Source organism: Paroedura picta, chromosome 8 (genome assembly GCF_049243985.1).
Source record: "Paroedura picta isolate Pp20150507F chromosome 8, Ppicta_v3.0, whole genome shotgun sequence".
NCBI classification, from domain to species: Eukaryota; Metazoa; Chordata; class Lepidosauria; order Squamata; family Gekkonidae; genus Paroedura; species Paroedura picta.
Window position 1 is genome coordinate 9576246 of NC_135376.1, and position 26360 is coordinate 9602605.

The window sequence follows — 26360 nt, forward strand, 5'->3', positions numbered from 1 at the left end:
TGCGCTGGGGAAATCCAACTAGCCTTCCAAGAAGCTTTAGAACAGGGGTAGTCAAACTGCGGCCCTCCAGATGTCCATGGACTACAATTCCCAGAAGCCCCTGCCAGCGAATGCTGGCAGGGGGCTCCTGGGAATTGTAGTCCATGGACATCTGGAGGGCCGCAGTTTGACTATCCCTGCTTTAGAACATGCTCAGAACCACAACTCAGTAAAATGAATCGGCCGTTCAGAATGGGAGCGTGCGGGTAAAAAAATATTAGTTTAACTCTTCTACGGAAAATCAGGGAGGATACGCACAGGTGTCATTTAAAAAACAAACAAACTGGAAGTATTGTTATTCCAGAAAGCTGCTCAAGAAATATCAGGATTGTACGCTCCATGTTTTATTAAAACTATTGTGCATCCACTGACAGTCCACAGTGGAATTAAAATGGGGGGGGGGAATGTTTTGATCGCATTCTGGAGGCGGAGTGAGAACTCTAACTCACAATATGCACACTAGGAAGTAAAGGCACACATTGCTTTGTCAGCCAGAAGTTCCTTCTGCAAAAGAAGCCCAACACCCAGTTTCCAGAAATAGCATGAAAGACCCATTCCTACAATGACTGCCTTTCCCGGAAGACATCAGCTGGCTGAAACATCCAAAGATGCAGCTACTTCTGGAGTTCCCTGATTCTTGGGATGCCCTTTTTACCTTGTTATCAGATGGCATGCATGGGCACATACCTTGTGTTCTTCTTTCATCACCTGTTCGATGAGTTCAGCTTTGACAGGGGGTTTAGAGTACTGCCCTGAGAGGAGGCCGTGTCCCAATTTAGCCCTGCAGGGGACGAGAGCGAGGGGGCATAGAGAGAGAAAGGGAAAGAGAGAAGGAAGACATACAACATATTTCCCATCAGGTTCGAACCATGGTAAAATCCACCTGCCTGTTCACACATGTGCAAGAGCATAAATTGGGTGGCTTGCAAGGTTAAAATCACATAAAATACCTCATCATCACTGTTAATAAATGCTTAGCATCATTAAAATACAGAAACATTAGCTGCATTTTTCACATCTGTATTTCAGGGGTGGATGAGGGGGACACATTTATTATTCCAAGGAGAAGGAAGAGGAGGAGGAGGAGGAGGAGGAGGAGGAGGAGGAGGAGGAGGAGGAGGAGAAGAAGAAGAAGAAGAAGAAGAAGAAGAAGAAGAAGAAGAAGAAGAAGAAGAAGAAGAAGAAGAAGAAGAAGAAGAAGAAGAAGAAGAAGAAGAAGGAGTTGGTTCTTATAGGCCGCTTTTCTCTACCCAAAGGAGTCTCAAATCGGCTTACAGTCGCCTTCCCTTTCCTCTCCCCACAACAGACACCCTATGAGGTGGGTGAGGCTGAGAGAGCCCTGATATCACTGCCCGGTCAGAACAAGAGTACTGCTTAGCCAGGTGGCTGTTGTCACACACCAAGGACCAGTGTTAACAAAATTAACAAATATCTGTCTGTCAGAACCACACACACACATCTAGTTTGGATTCATTACAGTCAATTGCATCCATCCAGGTAAAATAAAACTGGCTATGAATATCTGCTCGAGCAAACTTTGTGGTTCATTATCAAATGAAAAATGGCTAATCAAGGTGACCAAAGGGTGTGGCCAAGGCTCACTGGCAGAGCCTCTGCCTGGCACGCAGAAGGTCCCAGATTCAGCCCCGGGCAAATTTAGTTTAAAGGATCAGGTAGCAAGTAACGTGAAAGGCCTCTACCTGAGACTCCGGAAAGCCACTGCTGGTCACAAAAAAAAATTCATACCACTCGTCTGCCAAAGGAAGTCTCCATATGAGGCACATTTGCATATTTACCTAACTACCGAAACAAAAAGGGAAACTGCAACTTACATCTGCGTGTTAAAATCTTGGGTTGGGTCCAGAGGAGAATAGTCAAATATCCTTGGGAGGTTTCCCACGTACCTGTCCAGGGAGAAGGAGGAGGATAAGAGGAGAAAAATGTGAGAACTATAATTTGTTTCACTTTGGGGGCCCTTTGCTGTGTGAGAGACAGCTGGGGATCTCACTGATCAGTACCTCCTCACAGGGCTGATACAGCCTTCTACACCAGGGGTAGTCAAACTGCGGCCCTCCAGATGTCCATGGACTACAATTCCCAGGAGTCCCTGCCAGCGAATGCAGTTTGACTACCCCTGTTCTACACCATCTGCTAGCCCCAGTGCCAGTGAGGTGTAGCTGTCTGAGGATCAGAGTAGGATCTGGAAGACCAGATTTCCGCTCTGCTCACTGGGTGACCTCAGGCTGGTCAAACACTCTTAGCACAACCTACTTCGTGGTTGTGTGGATAACCAAGGAGGAGGGAAGAATGTTGTCAGCCAAGCCAGATCCTCACTGGGGGGGGGGGGGCGACAACTGGCCTATAAATTAAAGCAGGTGGTCAGCGAGATCTACTGCTCCTAGTTCAAAATCAGCATTCAGGGGGAGTGAGGCCTCTCCTCTCCCCTCCTCTCCCCTCCCCTCCCCTCCCCTCCCCTCTCCTCTCCTCTCCTCTCCTCTCCTCTCCTCTCCTCAGGCCATCCCATCCTTTCCAGTAGCAGACATAGGATATAGCTCTTAGTTTCTGTCCTTCAGTTCAGTTCCTAAAGCACCCACCCAGACTCCAGGAAGGGACTAGCATTTATCCTAAAAGTATCTTTTATAACCTTTCCTCCCGATCCAGAGATTCTCAAAGAATTCACACCACTGCACATAGGAAGCTCTATACTTATTCACCCACTAAACTGATGGGAGGGTCCCTGGGGGGAAAAAACCCCAAAACAGAACACGCTTACAAGGGAGAATCAATTTCGTACCATTATAAAAACGCTGCATTCATGTATGTCTACTTGAACATTTCCCTACATTATGGGTTGGATCCTTTATGCCAATAAAAGGTTACTGACTGACTGGGTTGGATCCTATGATTCTCTCCCACCAACTCTTCTTCCAACATGGAAAGACATTTTATTTCCCCATCAGAAAAAAAAATCACTCCTTGTTGGAAGAATGCTTTCTCCCTTGAAGGACTTAGCAGAAAACAGTAATGGGATGAAACCCTGAGTTTTCAAATGTACGCTAAACTGTGAGAACGTAATCCAATGCATGCTGGAAAACATTGGAATCATAGAGCTATACTCATCAGGGTATATCAGTTAAAAGAAGAAGAAGAGTTGGTTTTTACACCCTGCTTTTCACTGCCCAAAGGAGTCTCAAAGTGGCTTACGATCTCCTTCCCTTCCTCTCCCCACAAGCGTCGTAAAGCTGGAGTTGGCTGCCACATAATATGTGAACCAGGCCTTTGTACTATAATACACGTTTTTATAGGTTGCATATATCCTAAGAGGTAGGCACTCAGATGCCAAGTTACCTCCACAACACCAGTAAGCAAATATAGAAATGGGAGCCTTATTTAGGCCAAGATTCTGCAAAGCTGTGATCTCTGCAAAGACACTCCCCCTGCCCCACCCCCAAGTGACTTACGCTCTCTGAAATTCGGGGATGCTGAAAATGGCCTGCATGACGCTGCTGATGTAACAGCTGTTGCCCAGGTTTTTCATGCCAGTGTAGCCTGGGCCGTACATTGGCTTCAGCTTCATCCCAGATTCCTGGATCACTTCCCATTCGGAGACCCTGGGTTTTATGTCATTATCCCTCAGGCCATTCTCTGCCTAAATGTGAGAAAGGCTATTTTAAGAAACAGCAATGATGTACAAATACACACTTCTATGCCTTGGTATTTAAAGGGGGGGGGGCAGGGGAGGAAACACCTGCTTGAAGGAAATGAGGACATCTCAATAGAATTGTACCTGTCTAACACAGAAACAATGAGATTTCATGTTCCGCTTGCTGATAAATGTGGTTGTGTCTCCCCCTACTGAGCCGATCAAGAAACTGCTGTCACTGGGTGCTGCTAACACTGGGCAATCGCGCAGCACAGAAAAAGTTACAGTTGTCTCCCAAAATTTTTCAGAGCTTCTCTACAGAATTTTAATATGCATGGAGGGGAGGAGGGTATGGGATACAGTGGTACAAGCCATTGTCCGCACAAAGAAGGTCCCAAATTCACTTCCTGAAATCACCAATAGAAAAGTAGCTGGAGTTCCTAGAAAGCTGCTGCCAGCCAGGGTAGGCAATACCAAGTAGATGGACCATTAGCCTGACTCAGTGGACAGCAGTTTCATATGTTGTGCTATCTTTTGTGATAATGTGTTAGGTTATCTGAGGTCCCAAGATTTTTGAGATTGTGGGTAGTTCTGGTATTCCAACACAACACAGCATGCTGGGCGGAAACACAAAATGGCTGCCATAGCTTACCTTCCTTGTGCTGTGGGGAGCAACTATTGTGAAAGGAATTTTTTTTCAAAGTTTGCACAATCTTCAACAGCCAATCAGAAAACTTGCTATGGAAAAAGCCTCACCTGGCCCCACCCACTTCCTAAAAAATTTGGCAGGGACTCGGAAAAGTATTGGGGGGCGCCATGGAGTCCACAGGTACCACACTGGGGACCCCTGACAGAAGAAGAAGCAGCTTTTCTCTACCGGAAGGAGTCTCAAAGTGGCTTGCAATCACCTTTCCTTTCCTCTCCCCAAAACAGACACCCTGTGAGGCAGGCGTGGCTCTGACAGGACTGCTCTGTGAGAACAGCACTATCAGGGCTGTGATGAGCCCAAGGTCATCCAGCAGGCTGCATGTGGAGGAGCGGGGAATCAAACCCGGCTCAACAGATTAGAAGCTGCCGCTCTTAACCACTACACCACCCTGGCTCCTTAAGGAAACTTAAGTGGCAACAGAAAACAGCAAGAGTCCAGTAGCACCTGACAGGAGCAAAATTTGTGGCAGGGTGTGAGCTGTCATGAGTCACTGCTCACTTCTTCAGATACCAAAGTGTCTTGAAGGTGCTGCTGGGTTCCTGCTCTTTCCTTCTGCTCCAGACAGACTCACCCAGCTGCCCGTCTTGTGGCTCTATCGCCGTAAGCAGCCAGGGATTTCTATTTGCTGTGAGAAGCTGAGCGACCGGGAATAGGAGAGAGTCACTTACCACCTGCATCTGCAGCATATCAATTCCAAAATGCGCCAAGTGTTTAGCTATGTGTGGGTCCAAGACCGGCTCTTCTTCTTCAAAGGAATAGACATCTGCACAACAAAGAAGCCAAAGGGGCAGATCACCAAATGCTATCCTTCAATATGACGGCACAAGACAAAACGTTCCCCAAAAGCTTTAACACCCACCTAACAGACTGCGGCATAGTAAATTCCCTGCACACACGCCAGCCTGGCTAGGAAGTAAATCTAGTGACTAAGTACAATATGTTCACTTCCCCTGTTTTCTCACATGACCGGTGCTTTTGTCAGCAGCAAGGGAATGCCTGCTCTACAACACCCTTCAGCAGGCATTCTCAGACAGAGTTTCGTGAAATCCTGGGGTTTCTTGACAGTCCTGGAAGGGTTTCCCAAATGGGTGGGAATTAATTTTTTAACATATTTTTAAAAAATTGTTAAACATTTATTGGGTGATATGACCATATACCTTGAAGAAGGAAGACTGGAGGAGAATAGATACCTTCGAATTAAGGTGTTGGAGACGAATGCTGCAAATACCATGGACAGCCAAGGTTACCAACAAGATAGTTTTAGAGAGGAGCAAACCAACTATGTCATTAGAAGGGAAGATATTATGGCTGAAGCTGACTTACTTTGGACACATCATGCGATCAAACTCGCTAGAAAAATAATTAATGCTTGGCATGGTCAGTGGCAAAAGGAAATGTGGTCACCAAAGGATCCGCTGGCTTGACACGATCAAAGCCGACACAGGGATGACCATGGACCAACTAAAAGAAGCAGTCAGAGACAGGGGCGTACGGCGAAGACTTTCCTATAGAATCGCCGAGGATCGGACACAACTGAATGGATAACATCATCATCATCATCATCATCATCATCATCATAACCATATACAGTCATGTTGACCTGCCCCCCCTCCCAAAATGGCTAATGGCCTGGAGGAGATGGGAAGGGGAGGGGAGGGGCCCTGGGTGGGCGTGTATACCGATATGCTTCTCAACCATATTCTGCATGATTGCACCACTTCTGGGGATTCTCAAAGCCTGAAGAATGTTTCAGGGGTTACTCAATGGTTAAAAAGGTGAGAAAGTCTGATGGACAGACACTGCATCAGTAACAAGAGACACTTCTCCCTAGCTTCAGCACTACGTGGGGGGGGGGGGGAGAGAGACAGACCTCGCTGTAGCAGTGGTAGACCTTTAAGTTTCTCAGCAACACAAGATTAATCCGTGAAAAAAGTGTCACCCATTTTGCTTCTATGTAGTAGAGCGAGAGCATGGGGGAGGAAGTTCTTAAATTTTGGCAGAGGTAGTTTTCTTTGGGGGCATTTAGCTCAGCCAATATTTCCAGAACTGGGAAGGGGAGCTGGACGGAGAGTAGACTGAGGAACACCCAATGTAAGAATATGCTTGCAGGAAGCTGAGAGTCCACAAGATGGTGCCATTAGTTTTGGGGAGATCTGTACTATTTGAGGACCAGAACAACAGTTACAAAACCTGCCCCAGAACAACTTTATTATTTGATTTGTGTATTACTCTATAACAAGGCTCTGGGTGGCTTACAGTGAAATATGCACATTAAAGTTGCACATTAAAGTTGCCATAAGCCCATAATATAAGGAACCTGAGAGGCTTGAGGGACAGTGTGGTGTAGTGGTTAAGAGTGGCAACTTCAAATCTGGCAAGCCGGATTTGATTCCCCGCTCCTCCACGTGCAGCCAGCTCGGTGACCTTGGGCTCATCGCAGCCCTGATAGTGTTGTTCTGATGGAGAAGCCCTGTCAGAAGCTCTCTCGGCCTTACCTACCTCACAGGGCGTCTGTTGTGGGGAGAGGAAGGGAAGGCAATTGTAAACTGCTTTGAGACTCCTTTGGGCTGTGAAAAGTGTTGTACAAAACCCAACTCTTCTTCTTCCTCATTTTCCTCTCCAAATACGCCCCCCCCCAAAGAGCCCTAAACTCAGCAAATTCCAACCTGCTGTTGCCCCAGAGAGGTGCCCTTGCCCTCAACAAGAAACAGGTGGAACAAGTTGCCAGCTAAGATATGCAAAGGACTGCAATAGAAGATTCCCAGCGGTTGCTTATTTACGTTATGTACAGTTGCCCTTTCTCACTGAGACTCATGGCAGATTGAAGAAGAGGAAGAGTCAGGTTTTATACCCTGCTTTCACTACCTGAAGGTGTCTCAAAGTGGCTTAAAATTGCCTTCTCTTCCTCTCCCCACAGCAAGCACCCTGTGAAGTTGGTGGGCCTGAGAGAGCTCAGACAGAACTGCTGGGTCAGAACAGCACTATCAGGGCTGTGAAGAGCCCAAGGTTACCCAACTGGCTGCATGTGGAAGAGGAGGAATGGGGAATCAAACCCGGCTCACCACATTAGAAGCCGCCACTCTTAACCACTGTCCCACGCTGCATCAAGTCAAATACAGTCAACAGGATGGGACATTATTTATTTGGGGGTAGGGGGGAGATACCAAATGACCAGTCCCAGGGCACCAGTGGAAGAAAAAACTTAAACTGAAAGAAAATTTAAGATCTTTCCCTACTGGCCATACATTATTCTTGTTTGCTGTTTGATTATATGACACATTAATTAGCAATAAATCGCTGAGCTGCCAGCCTGACTTGCAATCAAACTGTCTGGAACTTAAAGCATGAAATCAGCAAAAGTGTTTCATTCGCTGCACAGGGGACGCCCTCGCTTCAACGCTTTGCCCTTCAACATGCAATGAAATCGCTGCAGTCCATAAATTAAAGAAGCTTATTTATAAGGGTTACAGTCCCTTTCCCCCAGGGACTACTAGAGGCTGAAAAGAGCCCTTTGAATTATGTAGCCAAGAACTGAGGAAGTTCAGCCATACTTATTTTGTAAAACGAAAAAGTGTGTGTTTGTGTTTAAGGGCCATCACAGTGCTTGCACCTTATGGCGACCCAATGCGTTAATGACCTCCAAAAAAGGTGCCAGGACTCAAATACAAGGTTGCCCTGATGTCCATCAGTTCCCCACCCCCAGACTGGGGAGGATGCTAAATAGGTGCCGGTGATCCATACCAGTAAGAACTGCAACGGCAAAAGCTACCACTGCTGGCACTCACCAGGCATGAACCTGTTGGTATTTATGGGCATGCCGTATCCTCCTGTTTGGCATGCTATGTTATGGGGGGGCCTCTGTTTCCCAGGAGGTATCATTGTTCCTTCTACAAACAAGAAGCTCATGGAACTCTCATACTTTCCCAGTTGAGTCATCGTGCATCGGGGTACCTGGTAAAAGTTCCTATGCTTATCACGTTGACAACTGACCTTGGACTTTATAAATATGTAAGTCCAAATGGGATTCCACCCCCCCCCTTTCAATTCCATCTCAGGGAATTCTGATAATCACTGTTCTAAAACCAGAAGCCTCCCTTTGTCAACAATGCAAGTAGACTTACCAGCTTTTTTGAGCCTTACTGAGATTTCAATGGATTAAAATGCTTCACCGACGTAGATATTTGGGGGATATTTGATGCTTAGGAGCAAGCATGGTACAGCCAGTGAACAGAAAGACGGAGGGGCCTACAGTTTTAAAGCCCACCTTTCCAACCAACTAACCATGTGGCCAGATTTGGCCAGACACCACCTCTCAGCCACTGACTGTAAAGGATTCGGCAAATTAAAACTATCCTTTACAGAAATAGCAATAGATACACTTAATATTGTATAAGGATGAAGCCTGTATTCAAGCCAACAGAGCCTGTATTCAAGCCAACCCCTGCAGTTGCCAAAATATTAAAAGGGGATAACATTTTTGCATCTTCTCAGTCTTCAGGATGAAAGTCTTAACTGGCTGAGCAAAGCGAAATATCAACTAAGCCAGTTTTTAAAATGGGCTTTGAAAGGGGCAGCAGGCAGGAGGGCGTGAGAGGGAGGCCGTGGTTCCCCTTGGCCCGCAAAGCCCTGTTTCTGCCTCTCTCCTCATGGGCAACAATGGAGCCCACAGCCACAAGACTTCTAGCAGGCAAGGAGGGAGGGGGGGAGCTGGAGGGGAAGGGCCAATCAGGGTGGACCTGGAAGGACAGGGCCCTGGACAGTCTCCTCCCAGGAGGCTGTTTCCCAAATATATAAGGGAGCGATAATGGAGTTAAATAGTGTTAAGGATGTTTTGATTAGGAGCCAAACATTTACTCCAGTTGATTTGTCGGGGTTGAAGGGTGCTGTGCTGTGGCACAGAATGCACCAGGTTCCTCTCCCTCCAGTGAAGAGTATGGCCTCCTTTTCTTTCTAGATCTTATCAAAGAAAGTGAAGCAAACTACATCCATTCCCTTTTTAACAATCCAGAACCCACAAACCACCCAAATGCTCTCAACAAGTTAGAACTTCAGTCTTTCTGAGAAATTAACGCAAACTTGTTTTCATCTAGAATTTGCTTTTCAAAGGTGCTCTGGAGGAAAACAGAGGAAAGCTGCACATACTGATGGACCCTAAAATCAGGAGCAATTTCTTCTCTGGCAGGACAATCTCATTAAGGCTCCCGTGGCTATGCTGCAGTCGACAGATGGCCCTATTTCAAATGCTTCTTTTGCCCTTTCCTGTATGCTTTAGACACCGTATGCCTATTTTTTCTTTTTTTAAAAGGCTTGTTAATTGAGGCTATTTAAAGTCCATGCAGGTCTTTTGCATTTTAAATCTCCCTCTTTTAAATTTCAAGATTTAAAATTTAAATCTCTCTCCTTTTTTAAAGTCCCCAAACATGTTGCTGAGCAGTGCAGAGAAGACGATCATGACGTCACAGGCACTAGCCAATCCCAAGCTGCACACTGCCTGCTTTTAGTTTCAACCTGTTCCAAGTTGTTTTCTTTGAGGTCAGTCTTGGAAAGGGCAGGCATGTTTAGAAACCTCCAGAGCAGTGGTCCCCAACCCCCGGTCCGGGGACCGGTGCCGGTCCGCGGATCAGTTGGTACCGGTCCGCGACTCCTCCTCGTCCTCCTTCCTGGGTGCTGTCTCAGGGGCTGCCCTGCCACTCTGCTGCCGGCTTACCTTTGGTGCTCTCCGTTGGCCGCCATGGCTGGGGCTCCCCCTTGGCATGGCACTGCGCAGATGCTACTGGCAGAGCCCCCCAGCGGACGGCGGGAAAGCAACTGGAGCAGGGACTCAGGCGGTGGCGACATCCCTCAGCAAAAAGACTACCCCCCCCCCCCCGGGCCTCAGTAAAATTGTCAAGCGTTGACCGGTCCCCGGTGATAAAAAGGTTGGGGACCACTGCTCCAGAGTATGGCTGTCCTTGCATTTAGGTATGAACACAATTCCCACAAGTCTACACTCAGATTCTTTAGCAAAACAGGGCGTTCCCTTCAACCAAACGGCATTAACTAAGAACAAGCTTTGGTGTGGCTTTGACTGACCTGCACCATCGGGGGTAATTGTTCCGAGCTTCACCGCTAAGGGGTAGCCCATCTCCTTATAGTGTTCCAGGGCATGTCCGTTTCCCCCGCTGCCGTCAAAGTACCACTTTCCGCATAATACTGACCCATCCGTCAGGTTCAGCCAAAGGTTCTCCCGCAGGTCGCATTTTGAGCATTTCCAGCCACTGCAAAAACAGAAGCAGCCTAAGGTCAAAGGAGAATTGCCCGGACCTGGGAAAATGTGACACAAGATATCCAGATAGGATTAAACCACAGAATAAGCCTTGGCAACTGGCCTAAATTATACCACACTCTTTCCGTTTTGGAAACCCTATCCTGTTGTGACCCCACCCACCCACCCTTGTTAATTGCAGAATGACAATGACACATGGGCCACAAAAACAAACCATGGAATAAAACAGCAGCAGGTACTTGCCCCCAAGGAGCTTACAAATCAAGTTCAGCTTTTGGACAGACGGGAAGATGACACAGCCCTGACCTGGCTAGCCCAATTTTGTCAGAGTTCAGAAGCTAAGCAGGGTCAGCCTTGGTCATTATTTGGATGGGAGACCACCAAGGAAGCCCAGGTCCCTCCACAGAGGCAGGCAAACCACATCCAAACATCTCTTGCATTGAAAACCTTGTGGGGACACCCATGTGACTTCACAGCACAAGAAAAAAACCACCCAAAAAAGGCAAAAAGAGAGAGGAGGAGAGCAGGCTGGAAGGAGACAGCTGTGAGCTTTCTCCAATCCTGGAAGACCATCAAAGCAACTACACCCAGCCTGCTGACGATTTAAATTATTCTGTTTACCGATAAAAACCCTACAATGTCCAGCAGTGCACTTTAGAACCATTTAATTAACTTTAACATACTTCGCCCAAGTCAGGTAATGGATTAATGCAGAGTTAAATGGCTCTGGGAGAAACAGTGACGGTTGCCAACGGGGGGGCCATCCTGGCTGCTGCAGAGTCAGAGAAGGGACGAGGAGTTTAAGTTGGCTTGCTACTCTGTGCCTTAGGCCAACGGTAGTCAACCTGTGGTCCTCCAGATGTCCATGGACTACAATTCCCATGAGCCCCTGCCAGCGTTTGCTGGCAGGGGCTCATGGGAATTGTAGTCCATGGACATCTGGAGGACCACAGGTTGACTACCCTTGCCCTAGGCCATTGCTTCTCAACCTGTGGGTAGGGGCCCAAAAGTGACTCATGAAGCCTCTGCAAGCAGCTCACAGGACAGCCTTCCCCAATGGCTTCATCTGCCTGTTCCATTTCTCTGCCCTGAATCTTGGCCTCGAATATCTGACCCTGGAAACTACCTTCTGTATGATACATTTGTTGGGTGTTTTTGCCTTCAGTGTACACACATGTTGACCAAGTAACTCATGTCCTGATGGTTACCAGAGTGAGTTTCCCGGACTCTTAGGGGAAATTAGAGGAAATATCGCAGTGGAGCAGGGGTGACCAAACTGTGGCTCTCCAAAGGTCCATGAACTACAATTCCCATGAGCCCCTACCAGCACATGCTGGCAGGGGCTCGTGGGAATTGTAGTTCATGGATACCCAGAGAGCCGCAGTTTGTCTACCCCTACAGTAGAGGGTGATGGAAGGCTGGAATGAAACCTACATGTTCAAAGGCTGTGTAGGTTGGAATGCCACTTGCTGGAATGCCCTTTGTGTGAGTTTTGTTGGTTTCTCGCAAACATCTGGGGAGCTACTGTAGAAAATAGAATGCCAGTCTAGATGGCTGCCTCGGTCATAGTTTGCCAGGGGCACCAAAACATCTTGGCAGGATTGCAGTACAAAGCAAATCTGGCCAAGTCATCAGTGAGAAGAGCCTGGATATTCCTTTAAATACTGCAATGCACCTTGCTGTCCTAGTGAAATCAGACACACGCATGCATGCATGCATGAGGGGGGGATTAGAAAAATTCACAAGGACCCGTGTCACATTTTCATCCTGCCCTTCCTCTGAGGAGCTATGGGCAAATTAAATGTCTATTCTCACAACAACCCTGTGAGGAAGGTTCTATCAAGTGCCAAGAGAGTCTTACCAGTAGCTATAAACCCTGGTGCCTAAATGGGACCACCAACTTCAACGGCAATATCCTCAGAAAAACCACATGATGGGGAAGGATGGCCTTTGGTTGCTTTCATGCCCGGCTCCTGAACTTCCCGCAGGCACCCACCCGGCTGGCCACTGCTCAAAACAGGATGCCGATTTAGGCAAAATCTTGTCTGAACCAGCGGGGACGTCCCCATAGATAAACAGCACCAGCCTTACCTGGGTGGAATCCTGACCCCGTTATCCATCTGGACTAGACTCTTGGCATGTTTTGAAACTTGTAGCTCTTCCTCCCATGAGTCGGGATCTTGCTTTCGATAAGGAGATTTTGAGCTGAGGACCGCATCACAAGCTATGGTGACCTGGAGGGTGAACGGTTTGGCAAAACGGAGTTAAAACAGGAAAAGCAGTAACTTCTTCCCCTGTGCCCTATCAGGATTTGAAACCATAAGCGTCAATAATGCTTAATTATGAAGAAGATGAAGCATTTGGGGAGGGAAGGCACCATTGTATGGCCTGATCTCGCCACATCTTGGACGCTAAGAAGAAGAGGAAGAGTTGGTTCTTATATGCCGCTTTTCTCTACCCCTAAGGAGGCTGCCTCTCCTGAATTAGACAACCAGGGGCAGCTTACAACAACATAATAAAACCATTAAAACACTTAAATCCCTCTAAAACGACTAAAAGCTAACAGCATAGCATCATGGCTGAGTCGTAGTCCAGTCCCTCTGAAAGGTGGAGATACAAGAGGAGGCCGGTATGATGTTTGGGTTTTTCCACGCGTACTGGCCTCAACCATGTTCCCGGCGGAAGAGCTCCATCTTGCAGGCCCTGTGGAACTGTGCTAGTTCCATCAGGGCCCTGATGTTCTCTGGGAGCTCGTTCCACCAGGGGAGGGGGGGCCAGGTCCACTTTTGAGTTGGAAACTACCATTCGGTTAGCTGCAGCTGTGTGTCTGCAGGTAAGCCCTGCCTAAGCAATGAAGTATTTGTTCAACAATACACTAAATTTAAAAGGCTTCCTGTTAAACTTCCTGCAATTAGGTTTAGCAGCCAAAGTAGTATAACCACCAACAGCCATCACTTTATATTCTTGCGTTATTATTTTTATTAAGATACCAAAGCAACCTTGCTACGAGTGAGCTGGACATGGCCGACTTGGGTAAGCAGGAGCTCTCCAAGGTCCCAGGCAGGGATCTTTGGCAGCTCGGCTACAGAGATCTTTTAAGGGTAAAAAGAAGAGAAAGAGAGAGCGCCCACATCCTGCTCCCCACCTGAAACATCAGCCATGCAGACCATCACAAGGAATGCTGGCTCTGCTGTAGGTATTGACACTGCTTCATCAGTCTGTCTCTTTCAGTTCTTAAAAGAAACGTGAACATTTAGACCAGGGGTAGTCAAACTGCAGCCCTCCAGATGTCCATGGACTACAATTCCCATGAGCCCATGCCAGAATTTGCATGAGAATCGTAGTCCATGGACATCTGGAGGGCTGCAGTTCGACCACCCCTGATTTAGACGCAGGTCCATTCAACGCTTTACTAATTTTCCGATTATCAGACCGATACCCGCAATCACTCACCAGGGCAGGTAACTCTTCAATATTGGGCAAAGGGATCTCGTAGTGATCGGGGAATATGACGAGTTTGGCTTCATCCTCGTATTCATAATCGTCGTGGTTTAAATCACCATTGGATTCTAGATCTGCAACACAGAAGACCAGGATGAGGAAGAGTTGGAAAAATTCAGATTTGGTTGTGCAGACAATCTCTAAAGATTTGAAGCCTGGAATCAAGGAATTGGAAACATTTACTCAGCCATATAAAAATGTGGTGCAGTAGCCTGTTCCACTCTGTTGTGTGCACTATCCTGCTCTAACTGCATTGTTTCTAATTTTGCCGTTCCATTTTTGCACAGTTTATGACACATCTCATGCTATTGGGGTGTTTTGCTTCAGAAGGTTAGCCAGGTGGATTGGCAGTAGGTCAGCTAGATTCGAACCCAGTAGCACCTTTAGAGACCACCAAGATTCTCAGGGTATAAAATTTTGAGAGTCAAAGTTCCCCTGATGAAGGCAGCCTTGACTCTCGATAGTTAATCACCATTGGACTTGAACCTAGCTACTTCTAATTTCTGCAGCCCAGGCCTATTGAATTGTTTTGTTGGATGGTTCATGCTGTTTGACGCCATTGCTTTACGCTGGGTGAACCGTCCTGTGTCTCGGGAAGGATAGAAGACAGTGTGGTTTGGTGATTAAGAGCGGCAGCTTCTAATCTGGCAAGCTGGGTTTGATTCCCCACCCCTCCAAATGCAGCCAGCTGGGTGACCTTGGCCTCCTCACAGCCCTGATAGTGCTGCTCTCACAGAGCAGTAACTTCAGGGCTCTCTCAGCCCCACCTACTTCACAGGGTATCTGTTGTGGGGAGAGGAAGAGAAGGAGATTGTAAGCCACTTTGACTCCTTCTGGTAGAGAAAAGTGGAGTGTAAAGAACAACTCTTCTTTTTCCTATTAAATGAACAGATTTGATTCTGGCTCGTTTAACAATTCACAGTGGCCTACTCAAATATGTTTCCACATCTGAGCCACAACTGCCTTTGCAATGCAGCCCACTTGCAGATATACAGAAGGAGCCTGAACACACGAACGCATGCTGAATCAAGCCCTTGGTCCACCAAGCTTTAATACTGACTGTCCTGACCACCAGCAACTCTTCAGGGTCTCAGGCAAAGATCTCTCCCATCACCTACTATCCAGTCCTTTTAACTGGAGATGCTGGGCACTGAACCTGGGACCTTCTGCAGGCCAAGCAGATGTTCACCCACTAAGCCCCAGCCCCTCCTGAAGACCACAGACCTGATACACACATGCGGCAGAATCTGGTATGTACAATCTTTAGTAATGCAGATTGTGCCATTTCAGGCTCAAGCACGGCAGGGATACCATTTCTGAAGGCTCTTTCATGTACAAAGTTCCTTCCAAGGGTGAAAAATGCACACAAAAGACGCACATGAAGTCGCCTTATACTGAATTTGACCATCGGTCCATCCAGGGCAGCATTATTTACTTTGAGTGGCAGCAGCATTCCAAGGTCTCTGGGTAAGGTCTTTCACATTGCCTATTACCTTATTCTTTCAATTGGAGATGTGAGGGATTGAACCTGTACCAAAAAGATGCTCTACCATGGAGCCATGGCCTCTCCCCTGAAGAACAGACCCGGGAGAGAAGGTCTATACCTACTGTGCTTAGATCCCATTTACAGGTACTTGGGGATTTTTTTTTTAACACAGGGGAAAATCACATAAACACAAAGAGGTAAGACATATTTAGCTTCCAGGACTGGTGGAGAAACAAATATTGTGGGTAATACAGGTTGTTAAGAAAACCAGGAGCACGCTTCAGAAAACAAGGTGAATATTCACAATTGACCCTTGCCCTCCCTAAAAATGTTTTTAACATTCTAGAGCACTCGTATTCTGGACCGGAAAAATACTCTTGCCTTATATTCCAGAAAACCAGGGCGAGAGTTCCAGGAATCTGAAGTTCTCATACCACTCAACTGCCAAAGAATTTCACACTGGCTCTTAAAATACTGATGCTGGCAAATTGCGACTAGAAATTTTATTTCCAGGCCTACCCACATTCTGGCTTCCATCAAATTCATCCCCTCACTGCAGTCAGTCAGTCATCTTTTATTGGTATAAAATATGTATAAGACATATAAAAATAGGGTTTAAAATTTCAACAAGATAATAAAATAGGCCATGGGGTTACATAACCAAACAGATCTTAAAATGATTAAATAAACTATAAAAGATAAAATACAAGATAGGCAGCATATTATAAAAGCATCTTGGTTAAAACTCTGGCAACTAAAATAGTTACCTCTGGGTCTTTGTCAGAGAGCAGAGATTGCAAGGTCATAGATTTACTTACAGAAGGCTTGTTTCCCAGCAAAGCAACAAAGCTGTCACCCTGACACTGCTCATATAAGGGGCAATCTAACAAAATGTGTGAGACAGAGTCAGGGCAACCAGAACCACACAGACAGAGTCTCGCATGGTATGGGATATGGTGGAATCTTCCCTCTAAGACCTTTGAGGGGAAAGCATTCATTTGTGCCAGGAGAAAAGCTCTTCTCAGGGGTGGGACATCAAGGAAATGCAAATATGTAGACATAATATTTCTCTGCATAGTGATGCCAAAGAATGCTGGTGAGCAGACTCGAGGCTGGGTAGGTATGAGTTCCTGCTGCTCATGGTCTAGTATTCTCTGTTTAATAATCCGGAAGATATATTTTTCTTCCAGAGGTCACCGCAGTCACTACTGTCCTCTGACACATCTATAGGAAGCCGCAGAAGGATGACGTTTCATTATATTTACTAGCATTCCTATATTGCAATTTTAAATTTTCGTGCTTTTAGGTATAAGCCACTCTGAGAAAGAAACGTAAGATATACGTGAAGTAAGCAAATAAACAACCTAATTTAGACAGGAGTGGGGCAGAACTTTGGGGCTGTAACTTCCAAGCTGAATTGGGCAATATGTTATTTTTCTATGCTGGTGGATATGAAGCGGCCCCAGTGAGATGTGACCATGCTCCAATTAGGCGCCGAGAAATACTAAGCACATCTAAATGTTGGGTGTCATGCCTTCACAGGAAAATATAACAAACCAAACACTTAAATGGATGCAATTATGATTCCACTAATTTGATACATGCAAAGAAAAGTTCTTGAGAAGAAGCAAATGCATCCTTTCATGTATATTAAAAGGGCTCATGTCATATCGAATTGAAAGCCAGCTTGGGGTAGTGGTTAGGAGTGCAGACTTCTAATCTGGCGAGCCGGGTATAATTCCCCACTCTTCTCCCACATGCAACCAGCTGGGTGACCTTGGGCTCGCCACAGAACTGATGAAGCTGTTCTGACCGAGCAGGAATATCAGGGCTCTCTCAGCCTCACCCACCTCACAGGGTGTCTGTTGTGGAGAGAGGAAAGGGAAGGTGATTGTAAGCCGCTTTGAGACTCCTTAGGGTAGAGAAAAGCAGCATATAAGAACCAACTCTTCTTCTTCTTCAGTAATATCAGGGCTCCCTCAGCCTCACCTCCCTCACAGGGTGTCTGTTGTGGGGAGAGGAAAGGGAAGGCGAATATAAGCCGCTTTGAGACTCCTTCGGGTAGAGAAAATCAACATATAAGAACCAACTCTTCTTCTAATTGGAGCTGCTTCATATCCTGCTTTGTTATTATTTTTCAACTCGGTGTTGTGTGTCTTCATTTTTCCACATCGCACAGGGACAGCCAGAAAAGATATCGGAGGCGCACTCACTCCAAAAAGAAACGTTCCAAAAAGAAGCAACCATAGAAAGCCAGCTTCTTTTTCGGCCTGGGAGACTGCACAGCCCTCCAGAAGTTACTGTACTCGTATGACGCAGAGGCTATTTTAATAGAGGGTTCCGTTTCCAGGGCGGGTGAGCCCTTCAAGGCCCGTCTGCGGCACTGCAAAGATCTCCGTTCCCCCTTTAGCAGAGCCTTCACTTTGCTCAGGCGAACCAGCTCACGAAAAGGAACGGGAGCACGAACACAAACCGCAGCCTGAATGCAGTGTGCTTCCCCTCTAAGGGGCTGGAAGTCCTCTGAAGTTCGGTCACAATTGTGTCGATCAGAGGTCAGCAAAAGAGCATTTGAAAGAAGGGAGCGGCGACAAGCGAAGCCAAATACAAAGAGCAGCAATGCTCTAAGCCAGGGGTAGTCAAACTGCGGCCCTCCAGATGTCCATGGACTACAATTCCCACGAGCCCCTGCCAGCGAATGCTGGCAGGGGCTCGTGCGAATTGTAGCCCATGGACATCTGGAGGGCCGCAGTTTGACTACCCCTGCTCTAAGCAGACCGGGAGGAGAGACAAAGGAGTTGTTATTTTGGGGCAAGCAATCGGTGGGGTATATTTTGGGGCAAGCAACCGGTGCCGGCTGACTGAAAAGGGCAGCTGCCACTGGGCGGGCGGGCGGGCGGCCGGTCGGCGAGGGAGCCGCAAAACGGACAGGCTGGCGGGGAGAGGAAAGAGAGGCCTGCTTGACTCGACTCGCCCAGGCCAGATTTAGATGTGACCAACTGAAGGCGCTAATAATAGGGGCCTAATTGGATCCCAAGCTGGGCTCCTGGAAAAGGAGATAAAAGGAAGATGTGCTTGCATAAAAAGACCGGAACCAACAGGCCTCACAGCGCGGGGGGTGAGGGGGACACCCAACAGCAGCTCCCCGAATCTCCCCATATCATGAATCGCCCGAATCTCCTCTTTTGCTGCCTCCCCGTATGCTCACCCCACCAGACAAAACTGGCCTCAATAGACCAATAGTGTGGTTCGATAGCTCTGTGTGGATGACCCGTGTGCATGAGTCCCCACCCTGACTTCCTTGTTATCACTAAGTCGTCTGCATGGTGCAAACAGGTGGAGGAAGCGTCTGCCCACATACTTACTCCCCAAATGAGCAACATATTTTCTGGCTCAGAATCATTTAAGCCCTGTGAAAAGCCAGGGGGAGCAGAAAGGAGGGGGTTTAGATTTTCAGCGGTTCACAAACTGATTTTGTCCCTGAACTGGCATATCTGTTCAAGGTTCTGCCGCAAATCGTGAACTGAACCACAAAAATGTGGTTCATGACCATTGCTAGTCCATACTCGATCTACTTGGACTGACTTCTCTTCAAATGTGTTTTTCAAACTGGCCTAAATTTATGTCATCCGACAACCACCTGAGAGCCTCTTGTGGCGCAGAGTGGTAAGGCAGCAGACATGCAGTCTGAAGCTCTGCCCATGAGGCTGGGAGTTCAATCCCAGCAGCCAGCTCAAGGTTGACTCAGCCTTCCATCCTTCCGAGGTCGGTAAAATGAGTACCCAGCTTGCTGGGGGGTAAATGGTAATGACTGGGGAAGGCACTGGCAAACCACCCCGTATTGAGTCTGCCATGAAAACGCTAGAGGGCGTCACCCCAAGGGACAGACATGACCCAGTGCTTGCACAGGGGATACCTTTACAACCAACTGAACATTGTTTATAGCTCTAAGCACAAGTAACAGCTATGGATGCACACTCTTGAATCAAAAATAAAAAGTCAGTCCCAAAAGAAGGACAGATAATGTCCCAGAAGTGATGAAACATTAAGAACAGCAGAATGCAAGTTAAAGGCCTTGGGTGGGAGGGGTGGTTTCCAAGTGCCCCCCCCCCATTCCTCTGCTAATTATTATTATTACTGGTACTCCTCACAAGTAGAAATTTGAGAACATAGGAACTGCCTATTCAAATGGCCGGAACCTGGGGGGGATGGGGAGAGGGGTATTTTATTTGCAGCTTCAAGACAGGCTGGCAAATGGAGCAAGCTCACAAAAGGGGTAATGAATAATATATGTGCTTGGGGACCATTATCTGCCCGATTAGGAGGAAAAAAAAAAGCTTGCACGGCAATTTAGACTTTATGGCGTATCTTACCAGAATCTGCTATGCTGCTAACTATGGAATTGGTCTCTCCCTCCACCCCACCCCTGTGAGAGATCAGAAGCATTATTTTGCTAGGAGGTACTCCTGCCCATGTGGCTCCATACTGATCAACCACGTGGGGTTTACAGATTGTAAGCCTATGGGCTACTACGATGGCGCAAAGAGAAGAAGAGTTGGGTTTTATCCCCTGCTTTTCACTGCCTGAAGGAGTCTCAAAGTGGCTTACCATCACCTTCCTTTCCTCTCCCCACAACAGATGCCCTGTGAGGGAGATGGGGCTGAGAAAGCTCTAACAGGACTGCTCTATGAGAACACTATCAGGTCTGCGACGAGCCCAAGGTCACCCAGCAGGCTACAGGTGGAGGAGCGGGGAATCAACTCCGGCTCGCCAGATTAGAAGCCACCCCTCTTAACCAAAACACCAAGGGGAGGGAGGTAGAAATCTAGGCAAAAATGTTCCTATATTTCTGGTAAGGCCTAGGAGGAGGAGCGTGTCTCATGGCTTAAGTGCCACTCAGTGCTTAACACCCACTCAGAGCGGCTGTCCCGCCCCTTTCTCTTCCAATCGGCTTGCCTGTCTGTCCAGTAGCCAGCCTTCCGTCCCCCATTCCTGACCACCCCCCTCCTCCTTCCCCTCTGAGGCTCAGAGTCTGCAGATCCCTGCTGCATGAGAGCTGCCCCTTGCCTGGGGGCCTCCAGCCTTCCCAGGTCCTAGGGGGAGGGAGAGGCCATCTGCAGAGCTCTTCCACTCCAACCCAGCCCCAATCTAGTACTCATTGTATTCCTGAATGCAACGGGCTTTGTCCCTAGTGTATAATACCATTCTCACAATGACACCATGAAAGAAGAGATTACCCCATGGCTAGTTGATTTGCCTGCGGTTCCACAATTAATGCACATCTGCTCATCTCACTGCACAATATAGTTTTCCTGGGGCCATTCGTGACTTGGGTTATCCTGTTATAGAAGTACATCCCTCTAGGGTGGGCATGGGCTTGTATCTGGATTGAAACTAACTGCACACAAAGTAAGGGTGCTTAAAGTTCCCTTCACTGTTTTCCTGCTCTGAAATGGCCCCTGGAGGATACTATTTTGTCACACTTGGGGCAACACATAGGCTTCTCCAATGTCACATACAGCAGTGGTCCCCAACCTTTTTATCACCGGGGACCACTCAACGCTTGACAATTTTACTGAGGCCCGTGGGGGGGGGGCAGTTTACACTCCTCTACTCTCAACCACTGCCCTAACGCTCTCTGATCGCTATGGTAATGTTTAAACATCCCTTCAAAATAAGATACAGACACGCCACAACAATGAACGTAAGGAACATTTTATTTTCATGGAAATTTAAACTCATGACAATGACAAATCAATGGGAACCCTGAGCTTTTTTCTCTGCAACGAGATAGTCCCATCTGGGAGTGATGGGAGACAATGACACCCGAAGTGTGTTGTAAAGGGCCGGGGGGGGATGAAGTGAAGGGCCGGGGGGGGGGAGAAGGCGTCCTTTGCGGCCCACCTCCAATTAGTCGACGGACCACATGTGGTTCGCGGCCCACAGGTTGGGGATCGCTAACATACAGTACCCCCTCTCCAGCAATTTCAGAGCAAGAAAACAAAGAAGGGGGAGATTCAAGCACCTTCGCATGATGCCATGCAGTCTGAATGTGGATTGGGCCAAATATTAGACAGGGCCGACCCTGCTTTGCTTCCGCAATATCACAAGACTTGGCTAGTCTTGACTATCCAGGTCAGAGCTCCAAGAAAAAATGTAGTATGTAGTTAGGATAAGATCGAGCTCACAAGCCATTAAACTGAACTGGTCCTCAAGTTCTGATATTTTCAGTGCAATCCTATTCAGAATGACTCCAGTCTAAACCAACTGACTTCAGTAACCTCAGACTTCAGTAACTCTGCCTAGGGTGGCACTTTATTAAAATCCACCCTTTTTGAAGTTATAAATGCCTTAAAAGCGATCAATCCCTTCAAAAATACATTTATTTTAAGAGAGTGACTAGTGTGATAAAACAGCAGCAGAGGAAATGTATTCTTGTAAGAAATCAAATTCTATCACCCCACGATAGCTGAAAAAAGTAACCCCCCTCTTCACTTCCGTTCTATCCCTGTGAATGCTGCCAATCTGCATAATGTGATGAATTAAAGCAGTTTCTAATACAGATTTCATGTCCTTAATAGCTTTATAGCTCAAAGAGCATTAAAAGCTGGGAATATGGCGAATGTTCAAACCCAGCTGACAGCATGCATTTGTCAGTACCTTTTAATTCAGGATTAAGAACCACCGAATCTAATTTCTTACTGCCTTAGGTGCTAGTTAATTGATTACTGCTATATACACACTGTCGTATTAGCTGTGTGCTTTTGCTTGGTTGCAGTGAACATGAGAAATCATACTATGCCACAAACTAGCTTCTCCAGCCAAATACATCTAAGAACACTGAACAGTGTCCAGCAAAGAAGAAATCAATCACTGCGGTATAGTGGTTAGATCAGACTTTCATGAAACCCTGGGGTTTGCTTGGCTTTCATGTTAGCCCAATGCATCTACTTAATATCTAAATTCAGACTGCAATTCACTTATCTAGACTTGCTTGGAAACTAATAACATTCATTTCAATATTTTTGTGGGTCACAGCCCACTTCACAGGAAACTATCCCGGGGAACTTTTATGGGGCAGGTGTCCCCCAGCACACTAGGTCAAATAGCATACAGCAGCCCAAGTTCATCATCAGTCAGTTGCAACACAATTGTTATTACATTTGCTTACTCCTCCCTTGTGTACAGACACGCATACACACATGGCTAGATAATACTGTTCTTCGGACAGCTTTGGCTTGGAAAGCGGCTAACATCATGCAACGCCAGCACCCAAAAATGAGCTGCACTGGATCAGACCAAGGATCCACCATGCTATAGGTCAGGAGTGGCCAAACTGTGTCTCTCCAGATGTCCATGGGCTACAATTCCCATGAGCCCCTAGGAACTGTAGTCCATTGATATCTGAAGAACCACAGTCTGGCTACCCCTGCTCTAGATGGAGATGGCCATTCCACCCCCAGCTGTTGGTAATCCTGAGCATATGGAGGCTCAATGTAATCACCATGGCGTTCTTCCATGAATTTGTAACAGGCTCTTGCAGGAAGCAGGCCTCAAAGGTTCACACCTGGCAGGCAGTTCTCAGATGAATTTCACCTGCTTTTTGCAAGAGTCTCTTCTAGTTCTGCTCAGGCCTGTTGTTTTTTCTACATTTGTACTGAAGGTTCAGGAAAAGGCAGGGGAGTCAAGAAGGGCAGGGTAGAATTTAAGCTCACTAGAACAGGGGTTGTCAACCTGTGGTCCTCCAGATGTCCATGGACTACAATTCCCATGAGCCCCTGCCAGCATTTGCTGGCAGGGGCTCATGGGAATTGTAGTCCATGGACATCTGGAGGACCACAGGTTGATTACCCCTGCACTAGAACCTTCTCAGGGCCACATTCTGCAGATCGAAGGACCTCAAATGGGATACTAGATGATTGTTCAGACTCAGGAGGGGAAAAGACTACTCTAAAAGGGGTGGATTAAACCCTTCAAGACAGACTCTTGGAAGTGCGAAGCAGACACAGGTCTTGGTTATCTTCTCTGCAACCAATGCAAAAAATGGACAAGGGGTAGGGAACAGGAGATGACCCAGAATCAACAACACTCAGCCAATGCATTTCAATCCTAATGAGTCACCCTCCTTTACATAAATACAGTCACCAACACCACAAACAAAATGCAAGCCTGCTAGAATCAGCCAGGAGAAAATCAGGAGGGCTTTGATGAACAGCAGTTACAGAAGGATGATGGGACTGGAGTCTGGGCCAGCTCATCCATTGGGCTAATAAGTAATTTGTACCTAATGGCTAGCCCACAGGTCGTGCCAAAGGGACTGCCTGCCAGGTTCTCTCTGATGCTGTAGCTGTCCTTGACCCTGCTGCTTCTTTCCAGGCCACATTTCAGCCATAGAATCATAGAATAATAGAGTTGGAAGGGACCTCATGGGTCATCTAGTCCAACCCCCTGCACTACGCAGGACTCTCACAACCCTATCGCTCATCTACTGTAACCTGCAACCCCTTGAACCTACACAGAATCAGCCTCTCCGTCGGATGGCTATCCAGCCTCTGTTTACAAATCTCCAAAGATGGAGAACCCACCACCTCCCGAGGAAGCCTGTTCCACTGAGAAACTGCTCTGACTGTCAGGAACTTCTTCCGGATGTTGGGATGGAATTTCTTTTGAATTAATTTCATCCCATTGGTTCTGGTCCGTCCCTCGGGGCGGCCATTTTGCTAGCTCCCGGGAGGCAGGAGGCCAAGCAATGGCTGCTAGGCAACCCAATGGCTGCGCTGCTCAGTCAAGTTTTCCACACAGTTCTGGTCCCGTACCGCTTCGGCTTACTCCATCTTCACGGTCTCTTGAGTGTTCTTTCCAATTTTATTCTGTTTCTTCAGCGACCGCTTTTACCCAACTCTTTTTCGAGCACTGACATCTGAGTAGCGTCTCGTAGAATAGAGCTGGAACTTTCTACTATTCGAAGAAGTCACGGCTTACAATCTAGTCCTGCTCAAGACAGGCTCAGCCTAAAGCAGTCTTTCTCAACTAGGGTTCTGTGAAACCTTGGGGTTTCTTGACAGCCCTGGAAGGGTTTCTTGAATGGGTGGGAGATAATCATTTACACATTTTTAAGATTTGTTAAACATTTATTTGTAAGATTTGTTAAACATTTAGCTGGGAGACCTTGGGCTAGTCACAGCACTGTTAGAGTTGTTCTCCCAAAGCAGGCCCGTCGGAGCACTCTCAGCTCCACCTACCTCACAGGGTGTATGCTGTAGGGAGAGGAAGGGAAGGAAATTGTAAGCCTCTTTGAGATGCCTTCCGTTAGTGAAAAGTGGGGTATAAAACCCAACGCTTCTTCTCCTTCATTAACTAAAAAAAAGGGGAAATGGAGCTCAGCCCTGGTCTACAGTTCTTTAAAGCTCCATCCCCTGCAAGCATCTAGGGTTGCAGGGTCCCCTCTGGCCACCAGTGGGGGAAGAAGGGTACAGTTTGGGGAATGTGCCTGGGGTGGACAGGGATCTCAGTGGGGTACAATGCCACAAAGCATCCATTGACTCTAGGGCAGCGGTTCTCAACCTTGGGGTCACTTGGCCCCTCCCCCGGGGTTGCCAGCCGCTGTGGCAGCGGCAAGCAGAGCCATGACAATGGCCACCTCACACCCCCTCGATTGTTGTGCACATGCTGCTGCCGCCGCCGCAGAAGTGGGTGTCGCGGCAAAGAAAAGATTGAGAACCGGTGCTCTAAGGCAACTTTTTTACCACTGAGAAAACCCTGAAATGTTCACCAGGCTTCAAGAAACCCCGTAATTGGCATCATCATGCAGAATACAGTTGGGAAGCACAGCTGTGCACATGCTCACTTGGGGCCTCTCCCCTTCCCATCCTCTCCAAGCCCATCACTGGCTATTTTGGGAAGAGTGGGTGGGTTGATAGGATCGTATCACCTGATAAGTGTTTAACAAACATTAAAATATGTAAAAAAAAATAATTAACTCCCAGCCATTCAGGAAGCCCTTCCAGGGCCATCAAGAAACCCCAGGGTTTCATGGAACCCTGGTTAAGAAAGCCTACTCTAGGGCAGGGATGCTCAAGCTGTGGCCCTCCAGATGTTCATGGACTACAATTCCCATGAGCCCCTGCCAGCAAATGCTGGCAGGGGCTCATGGGAATTGTAGTCCATGAACATCTGGAGGACCACAGGTTGAGCATCCCTGCTCTAGGGGAACTGATCGTCATAGACTAGACATGACCAGTTAATTCCCAAGTCCCACCTGGAGGCAGGCCTTTCTAACTCAGACCCAAATGAGATCTCCCCCAGACCTTCCATTTCCCACAGGCCTCTCTGCTCCTTCCCGCTCTTTGCTTCTTGAAAGTGAGAAGAGCCTAGCTAGTAAAAGAGATGCAATCCTAAACTTCAATTGCAAAGCTGCAATCCATTTTATGTGCCTCGGTCCAACTGACTGCAAAGAGACCAAGGAGCACAGAAGCCATTCAGGCTCCTGTCACAAGTGAAAGAAAGCAGCAGACCTTTTGATAGAAATCTTTTGAACTCCCTGACTCATTCAGTCTGGGGAAGGTACAAAGGCCTTCTGGTCAGAAGAATAACACAAGTGACAAAAATTTAAGGCTTCTTCCCTGACCTTCAAGGGGCCCCCCTGATTCTTTGCTCCAGACTATCAGCAGCACAAAGTACTAAACGAGGCCTTACGAACCAATTTATTAATGCATGCAAA

The 26360-nt window shown here is 47.4% G+C and overlaps 1 protein-coding gene across 4 annotated transcripts in view; it reads right to left on the reverse strand.

Moving 5' to 3' along the window:
• USP13 (ubiquitin specific peptidase 13) overlaps positions 1-26360 on the reverse strand; it is a 66285-nt gene that overhangs the window by 18582 nt on the left and 21343 nt on the right. For all 4 annotated transcript variants that reach the window (XM_077348320.1, XM_077348318.1, XM_077348317.1 and 1 more), the window contains exons 4-10: positions 14110-14231; positions 12748-12890; positions 10464-10648; positions 5060-5154; positions 3501-3688; positions 1872-1943; positions 727-820 (exon numbers count right to left, since the gene is read on the reverse strand). In XM_077348320.1, the coding sequence (XP_077204435.1) occupies positions 727-820; positions 1872-1943; positions 3501-3688; positions 5060-5154; positions 10464-10648; positions 12748-12890; positions 14110-14231 (899 nt within the window). The remainder of the gene's footprint in view (positions 1-726; positions 821-1871; positions 1944-3500; positions 3689-5059; positions 5155-10463; positions 10649-12747; positions 12891-14109; positions 14232-26360) is intronic.